The sequence below is a fragment of the Corvus kubaryi genome, unplaced genomic scaffold, assembly GCF_017639235.1.
Source record: "Corvus kubaryi isolate FWS band 111438036 unplaced genomic scaffold, C.kubaryi_AGA036_p1.0 66, whole genome shotgun sequence".
In the NCBI taxonomy this organism is placed as follows: domain Eukaryota; kingdom Metazoa; phylum Chordata; class Aves; order Passeriformes; family Corvidae; genus Corvus; species Corvus kubaryi.
The window spans coordinates 398,478-413,464 of record NW_024582054.1 but is presented as its reverse complement, the minus strand read 5'-3'; the positions used below and the strand labels follow the sequence as shown (position 1 = coordinate 413,464).

General features: G+C 40.5%; 1 protein-coding gene across 4 annotated transcripts in view; it reads left to right on the top strand.

Annotated features, from left to right (window-relative positions):
- The window catches only part of LOC121673660 (cytosolic phospholipase A2 epsilon-like), a 38,045-nt gene that overhangs the window by 3,085 nt on the left and 19,973 nt on the right, over positions 1–14,987 (top strand). For 2 of the 4 annotated variants that reach the window (XM_042047227.1, XM_042047229.1), the window contains exons 2-4: positions 2,865–2,968; positions 3,311–3,397; positions 7,833–7,908. In XM_042047227.1, coding sequence (XP_041903161.1) covers positions 2,942–2,968; positions 3,311–3,397; positions 7,833–7,908 — 190 coding nt within the window. In that variant the 5' untranslated portion in view covers positions 2,865–2,941. Of the gene's footprint in view, positions 1–2,617; positions 2,969–3,310; positions 3,398–7,832; positions 7,909–14,987 lie in introns of those variants that run through there. The other 2 variants (XM_042047228.1, XM_042047230.1) reach the window with 2 other exon arrangements.

Here is a 14,987-nt window from a genome sequence, read left to right as displayed (position 1 = left end):
CTCTCTAGGTCTGGGAATCAAGGACACCTTGCTGTCTCAGGCCCCAAGAAATGTAAACAAAAGTGAGTTGGTGGGGAGCAAACTTGGGGTAAGTGACTTCATTACCTGAAGCTGTAATTGGAGGATTAACCCCTGATTTGCAAATCGACCAAACTTACAAAAGTGTGAAAACCCGTGACCTGTCGTCCATTTCTGGGTGTAGCCCCTGGGTGGGTCTGCCCTAAACATACCTGAAGGCCCTTCAATAAATATAACTGCTTTTTATTCTCAATTTTGTCTAGCCTCTGTTTTTAGGTAGTCCCACAAGGCATCACTGGTACTAGCCACATTGAATTTTGCATTCTCTGCTACCTTGGTAATCACAAAACCTCTTCTTTGTTATTTGATTGGATACCAGAGAGGATTTTAATTTATATGCTAATAGAACTTTTGCCTAAGGGTGTTTTGCAGCTTCACATTGCACCAGGGTGAATCATGTGCTAACAACAAAACCAAGATCCTCAGTGTCAGGTTCCCTCAGCATCAATAACTGTGGAAACAAGTGACTAAAGGGGACGCGCTGATTACCCAAGGTGGGATTCATCTCAGCTACCTTCAGACATTCAGAAGTTAGGTGTCTAGTGTGGTCTGGACGTTTAGACTTCTCCAGAAACATCCATTACAGAGGTGTTTAGTCACTGCTTGCAGTTGCCACGCTCTCTTTTTCGTCCACTCAATACAGAGAAAACACAACCAGTTTCTAGTATAACTTTTAGATGACTTAGGATGTGTTTGCCTCGAAAGGAATAGTCCTTCATAGCAAAAAACAATTTTGAACTTTGATCTAATTTAGGGAATTCAATACCAGTGTTGTCTTTGAGTCAAAGGTACCTTTGGCTACCTATGACTTGAGCTTAAAGAACAGGTATTTCATATAGGGATGGCTTGAGTCAGGAAAGAAAAGTTAGTTGTTGGGCAACAAGCAACTCTTAGTCAGCTTCCTAAGAGATGCTGAAGGCTTCTTCCCCCACTTCATTTCCTTTTGTCTTAAAAGCAAAGGTGCAATATGACAATGTAAATGAAAACAGGATTTCATGCAAAAATCTCACACCCCTTAGCTTCCATATATTTCAGAAGCAAGACCTCTGACAACCTCTGTGTGGCACAATTACAAAGAGGTTGTAACAAATGTTCTCATTCCTTGGTTGTGGTACTGAAACTCTTCTAGACACTTCAACCATGGATACGGGTAGGTTGTAGCAGAAGAAATAGAAAATATGTGTGCTTTTGTGGATACAGTTAGTTTCTGTCTAAACTGTTTCATGTCACCATTCTCACAGAAAAAAAGATTCTAAAATTTTTTTTACAGAAATTCAAGTTCTCACATTAAGTAAAGCATCAGCCAAGGAATGGGAGAGACTTTGACTCTCCTTAACCTATTGCTGTAGATTATTTAATTCTGGCTTCAATTAAGCAGTACCAGAAAGTTTAAATACAATGAAGGTGAGAAAGGAAGTTAAAAGCAAACTTCTCACTTGCATTTTGTGATAAAATAAATGTGCTTATTTCAAAAAGCAACAACTAAAAAAGATAATGTAGATAAAAAAATTAAACCTAAGAAATCAAACTTTTGGAAAGATGGAATATTGCATGTAAGATGATTGGATTGTCTTAACTTGTTCTTCTTGTAAGGACAATTTTTCATATTGATTCCTCTGTTTGCGTAAGAAAAGTATGTCATGAGGCTTCTAGAAGTCATTGGGTTTGTGTAGTTTCTGTCAGTCAAGATCCCCATACAAACTCATACCACAGTCAGAGTGGCTGTGATTTCACACGTATGCCCATCTCTAAGAGGAAGCAGGATGCTTTGTCATCCTATTAATCTCAAGTTCTTTCATAAGCACTAATTTTAATCATTCAGGAGGACCTTCAGTACAAACGTATGTGCCCAATAATGCTTGCATAATGTCTTAGAAAATTTAATCACTGAGCTTCCTAGAGGTGTGCTGAACCCATGCAGATCCTCATTAGAGTAAAAAAAAAAATCCAACAACAAAATGTACAGGATCACTCCATTAAATTCCAATAATCTGCTAATAGTGTCCAGCCAGATGATGATTTGAATACAGTTGCTCAGAAATCTGACTACTTTTGCATCAGAAAATAATATTGTAGTTTGTGGAAACATTTAATGATTTTTCAAGATGAAATGTTTGAATCTCATTTAAATTTGTTAAACTGCATACTGTATTAAATGTGAAGCCCAGAAATAAGTAAGACATTTCAAATGGAAAAGTGTTACAATGTGGTTTAAAGAGCAAAGAAATGTTGCTTATCATACCTTCTTTAATTTCTTTTGAAATAGAACACTACAAGAAAAACAAATGATGCTACAGCACTGTGCAGGGAAAAATGTTCCTTCAGAAGAATTCTTATTATCTTCATATGTAAAGGTCTTCATTCTAATTATCATCTCCATATCTGTTTTTTAAATTTATTTTTTATTATGGATGCAATCATGTGTGGAATTCAGGTGTTTGCATGGAGAAGAGATGTTGATGTGTTTATTAGGCTATTGCTATCCTCACTTCTAGAATATCACTGTAAGGCTATCTTGCATAGATGATCTCTATCATGTCATCAGTCAGGTTACAGCTGCTACTGCATTTCCTCGAGCCCCAGGTGGGAACGATTTGGTCCCTCAGCACGCTCTGCTCAGCCACAAGACCTGCTCACACCTTACAGCAGCTGCTCTTTGGACAAATAATGTGGGTGGGAAATTTCCCTGTTTCAGAAATCATGGACGGGTGGAGCTCTGACTCAGTGTAATAAAACACCTGTTCAGCAGCTTCTGACACTTCTTCAAGATTGTAAATTTGTTTCAGGAGGCACTGGCACCTGTGGAGCCTGGTACTAAGGTGCCATTCACAGCAGCTGCTTTTTTAATGTAGCAGTGATCTCGATGGCATCGACCTCTGCCTTACCTCAGGTAAGTGGAAAACAGAACAACGCTGGCAGGAGTCTCTTGAGATTTTGTTTTAGATTTTGCTGTGAACTACAACAGATCAAGTCTCCTGTTATCTGTAGGACATAAATTTCCAGGAAAACAAGATTGCCCTTTCTTGGATATTTGCACTTACCAGGACCTGGAGTCAGAATCTTTCCATATAGCACAGATTGTGCTGCCACATTCCTGGCACATTCATTTTATTCACCACAACGAGGAGGTGCAAATTGCCTGTTCCACATTGGAATGTTACACTGAGGAGTTGAAATAAGTAAAAAAATTGATCTTTACTCTCTTTTTCATCCTCTGTTCTTCTTCCCTCAGCATCATTCAAACAGAAAATCAAGCCCCTTGGAAAATGAAGAAAGAAAATGGATGATGCGCTATGTAGCCCCAAGTGATGATGCTAAGGTACCAACTTCAACAAAGTAAAAATATTGGGGACTAAACCAGTGCTTTTTTTAGCAGGGTAGGACTTTCCCTCTCCCCTCCCCCCCCCCCCCCGATTTGATTATTAAAAATTCACATGGCTATATAGAAATAGGAATATTTAATGAAAGAAAATTTTCTTTAGATGCAACATCTGCATAGTATTAGTTTTTTATTCCTTTATCTATTTACACAGAATGTGTTATTTTAATGGTTTTATTCCTTAGAGAAATCCCTTAGTGAAAATGTTCTTGATTTTTTGTTAAAATGAGACTGACTTCGGCCTTCTTGCAATGCCATTTACTGACTTAGTGGAGCTTTAGCCCAGAATGAATGGAAAATGCTGGCAGAGTCGGAAAGTCAGAGCATGGTTGTTGGTGAACCTTTGGGGTTTGGTCATTAATGCTAGTTTTCAAAACAAATGCCCACTTTGATCTCTGTGCACCTCTTTACAATACAGGAACAACTCTAGCAACTTTTGCAGGGCCTCTGACAGAGATATAGTGGCATCAAACACGTAGCATCTCTATCAGTGATGAGTTTTTCAGCTGGCATTGTGTCAAGCTGCCTCAAAGTAAAACCTGGGGGCTAAAACCAAAAAGAAATACTTTTGATGACGTCTTAAATGATGAGTGATTCAAGTGCCAATAGCTCATATATGGTTTTTTGTTTGTTTTTTTTATGGAACCAGACTTCAAAATGAGTAGAAAACTACAAGCATTGTTTTGCCTATATATGTCACAACCTTATCAGACTGATTGAGCAAACTGATCTCTTGTTAACAGCATGCTGGCAGCTCCTAAAGATGGATATTAGTGTATAAAAAGGTGACAAACTACCAGTGGGGAGTGAAACTTGCTGTAAATGGCAATGTAACATAACCAAATCTGACATGGCATTTAGGTGTTCCTAATTTGCTCTGTGTGTGTGCTAAAGCTCAGCAGGAGAATGTACTAAAGCAGGAAAGGCAGCTATTGGGGAAAACAATGACCCAATCTCCTTAGCAGTTTTGTAATGATTTAATGTATTCAGACTGAAGTTGTGTTTTGGTTTAGAATATCCATGGCTAAAAGCAACCAACCCTTCTTTACCACTGACATAGTTACATATACGTAAAGATTAATGAATCCAGCATATGTTTTAGAACATACATGAAGTAATATTTAAAAAGAAATCCTGTGGCCATAAACTTCTGCATATAGGGGGCTATGGGACCCTTTCCACAGCTTCAATTCATTATTTGTGCCATAATTTCTCCCTGCCAAATGAACTTCTGAAAGTTGTGTTTGCTGTCCACAGGTGTTAACAACAAAGATATTCTCAGACACTCTTTATTTACCTCCTGGCTTTCAATATGTCTGCTCTCCTCTGTAGTAAATCTTGGCAGAAAACTGGTGTTGAAGGCACAGACTTGTCTCAACTGGCCAATTTCTGCCCCTTACTGCTACTGGGTTTCCTGGGTAGCTTTTGGTAATTGCCTCAATTTTTGCAAGTCATAGCTTGCCATCTTCGACAGGAGGATAATCATTAGTAGAGAGCTATTAGAAAGGATAGCATGCTTGTAGCAGACCTTGAGTTCCAGAAGTAAACAGGTATAAAGCTTTCCTAAATGTAAGTGCTCAAACATTTGCTTAAGAACTCGTTTCAATTTGAGACGACTTTGCGTAGCTGTGTGATAAACTGAATTACTGGATTTGGTTTAGGAAAACATGCCTGGGGCTGTGCATGGAATTTAGCTGTTGCCTACATGTAGTGCAAAGCCAAATATGCTCCACTGCTAAATATTCAGGAAAACGTAACAACAATTCACAATTTTGTGGAGCTGGCTCAGCCTGTGTTCTGATAATGCTGGGATCTTACCTCCCCTGTTTAGAACACAGCCATGTAAAATATCCTGTGTTTTACATATGACTGAGCAACAGGGATTAATTTATTTTTTAGCTTTGGAATACACCCACTCAGAAGCTGAGATATTCTGTTCTTTGTATCCTGATAAAGAGAACTTAGCCCACTTGTTGTTTCGGATGTGCTGCTTCTGCACCTCACAGCAAAAAGTGTTAGCATTTTAACCAGTCATCTCACTGAAGACATTCTGATATGATTCCTCATCACAAGCTTGAGCTTATGGGCAAGCCTTGTGGTTATATTAGGCACTGGCTATCTTCTATTTAACATGCCTTTCAATTACCCAGCATTTTATAAAGACATCAATCTTGCCATTTTACTGGACAACTTCGTAGCCTGGAAATTACTGCATTTTTTGTGCAATTTCCTTTTATGACCTTCATGTCTTTCATTCTTATAAAGATGGAAATTATTTGAGAGGTTAAGCTAAATTTTGTCATGATGGATTCCCCATGGTCCAACACTCTACACACTTCAGCTGATGTACTGTCTTGTCTCACTGATTTCTTACACTTCGATCTTTTTTTCAGTCTTTGACTTTTGTCACAGTAGCAGCACCTCTGTATGTGCTTTCTCTTATTTCACTCCAGAGTTTCTCCCTGTAATTTTAATTGAAGTTTCTCAGAAAATAGATAACATCTCCTAATTATTTCATCATCTTCCAGCAGCTCTCCACTATTTCACTGCAGATTATCTTTTCCAGATTTTGGTCATTAGCTTTCATGACAGCTTCTTTCTTTGGCCACCCGTTCTTGTTGATGATGTTTCATGTTGTGACTTTACTGAGAATTAGTGATCTGTTTGTCTTCTGCCATTATCTGAACTTCTCCTAGAACTCTTTCTGAATATCAGTGACCACCTACCTACTGGTCACTGAAGTGGCCACCTATTGCTTGACCCAATATATACTGTGCCTTCAGTATTATTTGTCAGTATCTTTTTGCAAATACACAAATGGCATCATAACAAGTTTGGCCATTTTATAACTTCCACAGACCCTTGCTACTAGAACTGCAAACTAACACTTCCCTGCTCCTAAATCTGCCTCATTTTAATGTTGTAGTATTTTTTTTTCATTAATGCTTTTCTCAGAAGTCCTTAAAAAATTCCTTATTATTTCATAGCCTGACTAACTCAAGGTGACTTTTTTATATGCCTATTATTTATAGATATACTATTTATACCTTCCCCTTTTATTGGAGATACCCAGTTCAGGATCTGCTGATAACATCTTTGTATGCAGATTAAAGCTCTTCACGGAGCAGTAGCAGTCAGACCTCAGGAATTGACAGTTTGCATTTTCTTTCCAGTGCAAAGCCCCATCCTCAGACATTCACTGCAGTCATTTTGTTACTCCTTCTATCTAACAAGACCTGTTACTACTATAATCATACATCAACTCCAGAACTTATTAATACAATTTGAAATTTCTGAAATTCCTTCTTTTCTTCTGCTTCTGTCCCTGAACAGTGATAGAGGGAGCCATCCCCAGTGCTCATTTACCCTTTTCATTCAGTCTCTTTAGTCCAACCATGATGCAATTCTCTCTCCTTTCTATAAGCCTCAGCTGTTTTGATAATTTTTTTCCCTACTGTTCCCACAGTTGGGGAATCAATATAACCATGTCTGCTGGAGTCATAGTAAGTATTGTCTATTTTCTCCTTGGTTTTGCTGATACCCTACTTGCTGTAGCTGCTTCTAGGGGACATGATGAGCATGTTCTCTGAAGATGTAAAATCCATCAAGCACACGTGATTGTCACAACTTTTACTGACCCAGATGGTCAGGCCTGGCACCTTCAACAAGGAATTGGAGATAGCTTTCTTTGAAATTAAGGATTTTAGTCAGAACTATTCCATGTCTATCAATCAGATAACCATCCTTGGTAAGGAAAACCTGTGCTCCCAAAAAGCAAGCTAGGAGTGTTTGTCCAAAGCTGTGTGTTGCGTAGTCCTGAGACATTCCCTAAGGTGCTAACACTCATTCTTCGTCATCTCTCTCTTATGGAAATGATTCTTTTAAAAACAAGCAAGAAAACGTAGAAAGACCTTTTCCCCCCCTTCTCTCCAATTATCCAAGCACTGCATTAAAAGTGGAACCTTTTGTATAGGCCTTGATTCTATCTACAGCACAACAGAGGCTCTTGGTCAATAGCCAACCAAATTTGAAGCATCTCTTATTTCTGGATTCACTGAATTTTGTCTTCATATTGGCTGCTGATGGTCATGTGTACAATTTAATGTTACTGGCTAAATGAACTTTGTCAGCTTATTTACCCCATCTTAACTTTGCTATTCATCTTCTCTTTGTGTGCTTAGATAACTACAGGCTTTCGGGGTCAATGAAGTTTGTGGAGAAAAGTGCATTTTGCTGCCTATTTTTGCTGTGATGCCAACTGGAAGAGACAACTTCAGCAGAACCTTCATTCTTTTCAGTGTTTGATTGCATTACAGTCAACACACATATTCAAAACTTTAAAATACATCTCCTTTGTTATTTTTTTTTTTTTCAGCAGGAAGAAATAACGCCTTACTCCTTGCTTACTGTAAGAATCATAAAGCTGAAAAATGCTCATCAGGCAGATATTTGTAAGTAACAGATTTTCTTATTGATGTTACACTATTCTCAAATTACTGTATCAGCCCCTGCTTGTGCTAGATACTGCACAAATACAAAACACCAAAGTCATACTAGCTAAGAAATCACAGTTGAAGGCAATTTATGCCACAGAATATTTAATTGCAATTTCAGGGGTTTCTTGGGTTTTTTCCACATTATTTATCTGAGAAGTTGGCTTTTTAGGGGTTTGAAAATATCTTAACATGAGTTTTAACACACAGATGTTTATATAACATGTCCATGACAAATGCACAGAATATAGAGCTGAAATACTTACACACCAGTCTGTCCTGATTCTTTGGCTGTCCTGAGCATCATGACATCAGCTGACTCTTGCCCACCAGTGAAAGACATCTAACAGAAATCTTTTTAGTACATGGTATGTTACAGCTTACATGCAAAGTGTTCTGAAAATGTGTGATATTTGGCCAGTCCTTGCCTGGTGGCTCACATTCACAGAGGTTTTTCTCTAGAGAATTTTCTCCTGCTGTTCCTACGTGTGTCTCATGAACTTGACACATCACTAATAGCACAGTTTTGCATTTCCCTTTACCGTACTGTTCTTCCTTCCCTTGTTTTGCATTTTCTTTCCTTTTTGGGAGATCATGATGAAGTTTGCTGAATCCATAATATCTTACAGATAAAATTTCTCACCATCTCTTTGTATTTCACTCACTTTGGTGTTTCAAGAGCATGGATGTCACCCTTGTCAGTTTTCCAATCAAGTGGAGAGAAGGGTTCAGTTCATGTTGTCTGTAATATTGGTTTGCAAAGAATAGAAAAAATATTATAGTATAACAAAGAAAGTTGAACTAATTTCTGTTCCTTTTGAGAGCTGTGAAACACTGCATGTGTATGCAAGACCTCACCTTCATTCCTTTGAATTGTTGATTTAACTTCTCTTAGTATCAACTTTGATCTAGAATGAAAATTGAACAAGAGGATAAGAACTATGATTCAGCTGCTTATGCAAAGGGATTGCATGAAGTAAAATGATACTGCAGTTTCAGAAAATAGTGTTACAGTTGTGACCTTGAGGACAGGGAAATTTCTGAGAAGTCTCACTTAGTGAGATGTAGACATTCTGAAAATTCTGGTTATCACCAAAATGTATACCCCTGATGTAGAGCTCAGGATATGTGGGCTCAGTTTTTAGCTCTGTTCACAGACTTGTTGCATAAGAAGTTTAGGCAAATTTATACATCCAAACATTCTGTGCCTCTGTTGTCCTGTCTACAAAGCCTAGAGTATCTTCTCCAACACATTTGGTCTCTCTCTCATCTATTTAGATGTGCTCATATTGAATCTCCTGCTACTGTAGAGAGATTTTAATTTAAGATGTGAGGTAAGGCCTAGAAACAGTGAGAAGTATTCTCAGGTTCTTTTGTTAATTACAGTAAATAAGACTTGGGGACCAGCTGGTGAAGAAAAAGATGTCTTTTCTTTCTGTCAGTAATTCCCAATCTGCTCTGTGAGCCTGTTTGGCCCTCTCTGTTAAGGGTGTCATAGAATGAAGCACGGTAGACCAGGATGCTGTTGAACAAGGAAGACAAATATCAGGTAGCTCTTTGTTGACTGAGCAGCAACCTACCTCTGCTTTCAAAGAAGTTAGAGTCTCACAGGAAAAATAGTGTGATACACTGTGATTTAAAAACTTCAGGACAATTCAAGAAAGATATATTGTAGCTTTCAAGTGCTTGATTTTGCACTGCTGTTGATGTTCTTTTAGCTTAGTGTTTTGATTTTAACATTTGAATGCATTTGAAGTATCAGAAAACTGAAATAACTACACATGCTAGCGTGTGCTAATGAGAATAATGAAATTATGTTTACTTAGCCTTTTCTCAGCAATATGATCTTCCCCCTGGAAAACTGATCATAAGCATCTGATACAGATGCTAACTAACTGTGAGATATCTGTAGAAGACTGACAATTTTTGTAATAACGTATTTCAGACTTCCCTAGATTTTCATCCTCCCTGAATCAAATCCAGGAACAAGCCACCTTTTTAATCAACTGCAGACACTTCTATGACTTGCTTTTACTGCCTGCATTCTGGCTTCCCATCTTTTTCAGTATGTGCAGTGCTCCATTCCACAATTTTCTCTCAGTTTGTTGCAAGTGCAGTTACACCAGTTTATTTGGTCATAAAGTTTCTACATTTTTCCTTGACTTACTTGCCAAATCCTGGCTTCAGGGAACACCGCTTCTGTATATTTCCACTGACGTTCCTCATTGTCACGTGCACCCAACTTAATCTTGGCTGTTTTTTTAAATATGCACCTCAGGATCCATGGGATGTGTGTTTCATGAGCCTTGGATGAAATCCAAGCTTATCCTGAAATCTGATGTTACACCTTTGCCTGTAGACAACACATGATGGTGGAGCTTGGCACACAAAGAAAAAAATTAAACCGAAAAGAAAACAGTCCACTCCTCCTCACTGGATCAATTGGCCCCTTTGATATCCCTGCTGTCACCCCACCCCTTTTGTGGTCTCCTCTATACTCCAGTGATGTTTCTCTCCAGCATCTGCTTCATGCTACATATAATTGGTTTCTGTCTTGTCTTATCTTACCATGCAAATGCTCTTGACAGACCTGGGCTAATTATTTTCCACTGTGCTCCTAAATAACCTTTATGCCAATTAGTAATCATGGGTCAGACTCAAATGTTTCTGGCACTCCCTGATTTCACTGTGGGCACTGGAGAGGGCACCCAGATAAGATCACTCACACTCATCCTGCTGCCCTGCAGGCACTGAGTGTCATCACCAGGCTCCAATGCTCTATTTGGTTTGGCTGTGAAGGTGGTGGGGGTACTAGAAAGGAATAAATTCCATTAAAGTTTGAGTCTCTTGCAGTCTGGCACCTGTTTTGCAGTGATATTCCCCTCCTCAGTCCAAGACTGCATGCAGCCTTGGGTAAAAGAATTACTTTTTGGGTCATTGGTGTGTCTGTTTGCTCCTTTTCAGCTGGAAGTCGCTGCTAGTGCTTTTACAAAAGCTTGTCTTTCCTAACTTTATTAATGGTGCCACTTCTTTTACAGAACTCCCTATGTGTGGGACAGATATCTGGTCAGGATGAGATGGCAGGGAAAATGGTGTATTAGCTTCTTTTCTTGCTGCTGACACCCCTTCCAGTGACTGTTTCCCAAAAGAATGGGAAAGGAGAGGGGTGATGGGAGAGGAGGGCCATGGTGGCACAGACTCTCCAACACCTTCCAGCTGCTCTCCTTAAACAAGTGAGTTACTGGGTGGCCACACAGACCTGCACCAAGCTCCCAGCCTGGCCCACTTTCACCAGCATTAGCACTTACTTGGTTTATGGCAGCCCCTAAACCCCACAGCTGAAGCTGACACCTTACCCTGCTCCCTGGGCAGACAGAGGATCCGTGAGGGGATCTGCCTCATCTGGCATGCCTGGAGCCCAGGCACCAAGAGAGGGGATTTGCCCTGAGGCAACACAAGTGGAAGGAAACCTCTTTCAGCTCCTTAGCACAGGTGACAGACCTGCAGTGATGTCATCTTTCCACCACTACTTAGTGCCCTGTGAAAGAGCAAAACTCTGCTGGACTCCACTGGATCTCACATAATCCTGAAGACCTGAGTAAAGAGGTCTCTGTGACAGCACTGCTCTCTGAAACTGTGGCAGCCTACATGGGTACCAGCTGATTCCACATTCCAAGAGCTGACCTTTGCTGCTGGAGTGCAGGTTCAGGCTCATTAACACAGATGAGGAGAAGAGTGGTGGTGTCAGGCCTGGCTTGGCATATTTGGCCTCACTGGTGCTGAGTGTTTGCAATGCTCTTCCTGGACTGCAGAGGTGAATTTGAGCTCTGTGTCCCAGTGAGAAATTACTTGGAGTGAGCTTTAGGCTGACAGGGGTTGTTTTTTCTAGGAGATAGTAACTTCTCTGAGAAGACCTGTTTTGCCAGATCAAAAAGCTGTCAGAGCTGAGGCAGGAAAGTTAAAGTCTTGAGTTAAAATGTGACTGCACTTATCAGGTGTATTTTCTACTGCAGGAAAGAGGCACATGTGGAAACTTTCTCAGCTGTGGAAACAAACCTATTAGTCTTAGCTGGGTTGTCAGAACAATCACTCCTCTCCCTCAACTCTTCCTTTTGTTTTCAGAAATTCCTTTGGTTTTCCACCTTTGGATGAAGAGAGACCTTATATTTATAAAAGAGGAGCTCAGAGACTTTGTCCTCTAAGACCTAACGAAATAATTTTCTGGAAGCTTTTGTATTATCCCTTCAGAAGAAATGAGTCAGTTCTGCAGCAGTACACTTGGAGTCTTTGCAAATCAGAGTCGTTCTCCAGAGACATTAGGGGTTATTTTTGCTACAGAAAATAAGTGCAAGCAAATTAGGGAGAGTACAGCTAGTGCTAGTGGTACTAATGGTCCTGTCCCAGGAAAGCAAGTGGTGCTGGTGGGAGCACAGTGGCGCAGGAGCGAGTGGTGATTCAGGATGTGAAACTCTGAGCTGGGACAGCAGCAGGTACTGCACCCGCTGAATCTGCTCCAGGGAGAAAATCCTACTTTGCCACTTGATGTAAATGGCTGGACTGGGTGAAGGGCTCATTCACATGGGGACTCCGTTCATCCCTGGTCAAGGACATCACTGATTAAGCATGGTAGATCTATGAGCTTTTGTTATTTGCACACATAGCAAGCCACAGAGAGTAATATTGTGCTTACAGATGGGTGTTGCACCTGGATGCTGGTAGAGACCTGAGCCAAGTTCAAATCATCTCTTAGATAAACAGCAGTAGGAGGTAAATTCTTAATACTGTTTGTATTGTACTAAGCTGGTGAGGGAAAATGTTCCCAAATATCATGTCCAACAATTGAGAAATGGGAGCGGTGAACTGTAGTAAACTAGGATTCAAGGAGAACCTGTCTGTGCAGGTGGAGAATATTTCACTAGAAGAAAACTATTTCTTCGTTTTGGTGTTACGAAATGCAGTACCAGGACAGGTGGGATTTTGTAGTTTACATTCATTTTTCTTATGAGACTACTTTTTCATATGTGCTTTGGTTTTCAGTGGTGAAATGTTCTCCTTACCTGCGATGCAGATGAGTGATTTTAGCACATTATGGTTCATTTCAGGTACACCTTACAGGACTGTACAGAGTAGCACACATGGCTGAAGTTCTGAACTACTTTTGGTCTTGTATTTTTAACCCCATCTTTAGCTTGAAGACAAAGTTGAGAAGCAGTCTCACCATCATACAAATTAAATCAGTAGTTACAAATTGGAAAAGGACATCAGGGTCACTTAGTGCTGATTTTCAAAGAGACTGAGTTCAGATGTCTCAGTGTTTACATGAGGTGACATTATGTCATCAGGGAAGTTGCAACACTGAAATAAGGGCCTGGCATGGCATGAAACTGCTAACAAAGCCCAGCAACTGCATTAGAACTAGAGAATGAAGAAAATGCAAGTAGATTTTTTTTTTTTTTTTTTTGTATTAGCTCTCAGGTAGCAATGAATAAACTGGAACATTTTCAGTAGCTCTCTTGTACACTGTTTTCAGGGATAAGAGGGAGCAATGTAAGCTGACTAGTCATTTCAAGGGCTCCCATGTATGGGTAGTCATCATAGTATTCAGCAGACATTCAACTATCCTATTTTTATTTATCTCATTGTTTGCCTCACAGTTTAGCCTCGGTTCAAGTGAGCTGCCACTTCTACAGAAATACATAAGGTCAGTTAGAGTCCCAGCATGGGGATACTCTCTGTACACTTAAAGGAAAACAGAAAATCACAGGAATCCTATGGAAAACAATAACCTCTCCACGTTGGTAGGGACTGTAGATGAATTGTGGCAAAACCACATGTGGCACAGTCCCCTTTCTTCACAGGAAGGGAATGTATTTTGTCCTAGTGGTATCACCTCACCCCATCTTCAAGGTGAAATTTACATACAGCAGGAGTTACTGACACTACTGTGTAATTTGTCTGTGACCACTGGCCTTGTTACGGTAGAGTCACACAAAGTGGCTGCAGTGTGAAGGCACTTCTGGAGATTGTGTAGTCCAGACCCCTGCCCTAAACAGGAGTAGCTTCAGCAGGTTGCTCAGAGCCATATCCAGTCAGGTTTTGAACATCCCCAAGGGTAGAGGGTTCACAACCTTTCTGGGTAATCTATGACAGCGTTTGACAGTGTCATGGTAAAAATGAAGTTTTTGCTTATGTGTCAGTGGGATTTCCTGCATTTTGGTTTGTGTCCTTTGCCTTTTACCTTTCACTGGGCACCACTGAGGAGGGTTTGACTCAGGCTTCTTTATTTTTCTCTCCCCTGATCAGGTATTTACACAAATTGATAAGACCCTCTAAGCCTTCTCTGTTTCAGACTGAAGAGTCTCAGCTCTCTCAGCTTCTCCTCATAGAGCAGATGCTCCGTTCCCCCATTTTCTTTCTGGACTTTTTTGTTCAGCTCCCTTCAGCACATCCTTACCTCTCTTGTACTGGGGAGCCCAGAGATGTGGCCTTGTCAGTGCTGAGCAGAGAGGAAGGACCACCTTTCCAGCTGCTGGCAACACTTCCGATGCAGCCTAGGAGGCTCTTGGCCTCGCTTGCCACGTCACTGCCCTGTGTTCAACTCAGTGTCCACTAACATGAACAGGTGCCTCTCTGCAGAGCTGTTGTCCAGCTGGTCAGCCCTCAGCCCATCCTGGTGCTGGGGTGTTACCTCCTCATGTGAAGGGTTTTGCATTTCCCTTGGTGAACTTCAGGAGGCTCATGTTGGCTCTGTTCCCCCACCTGTCCAGGTCCTTCTGAATGGCAGCACAGCTTTCTGGTGTGTCAACCACTCCCCAGAATTTTGCTCCACCTGCAAACTTGCTGAAGCTGAGCTCTGTCTCATCATTCACATTGTTAATACAGATGTTAAACAGCATTGGCCCCACTATCAGCCCCTGGGATACACCAGTAGTGAGTGGCCTCCAGCTGTACTTTGTGCTGCTGATAACAATCACTTGATCCTGGTAGTTAGACCAGTTTTTAATCCACCCCACTTTCCATTTATCTATCCTGTACTT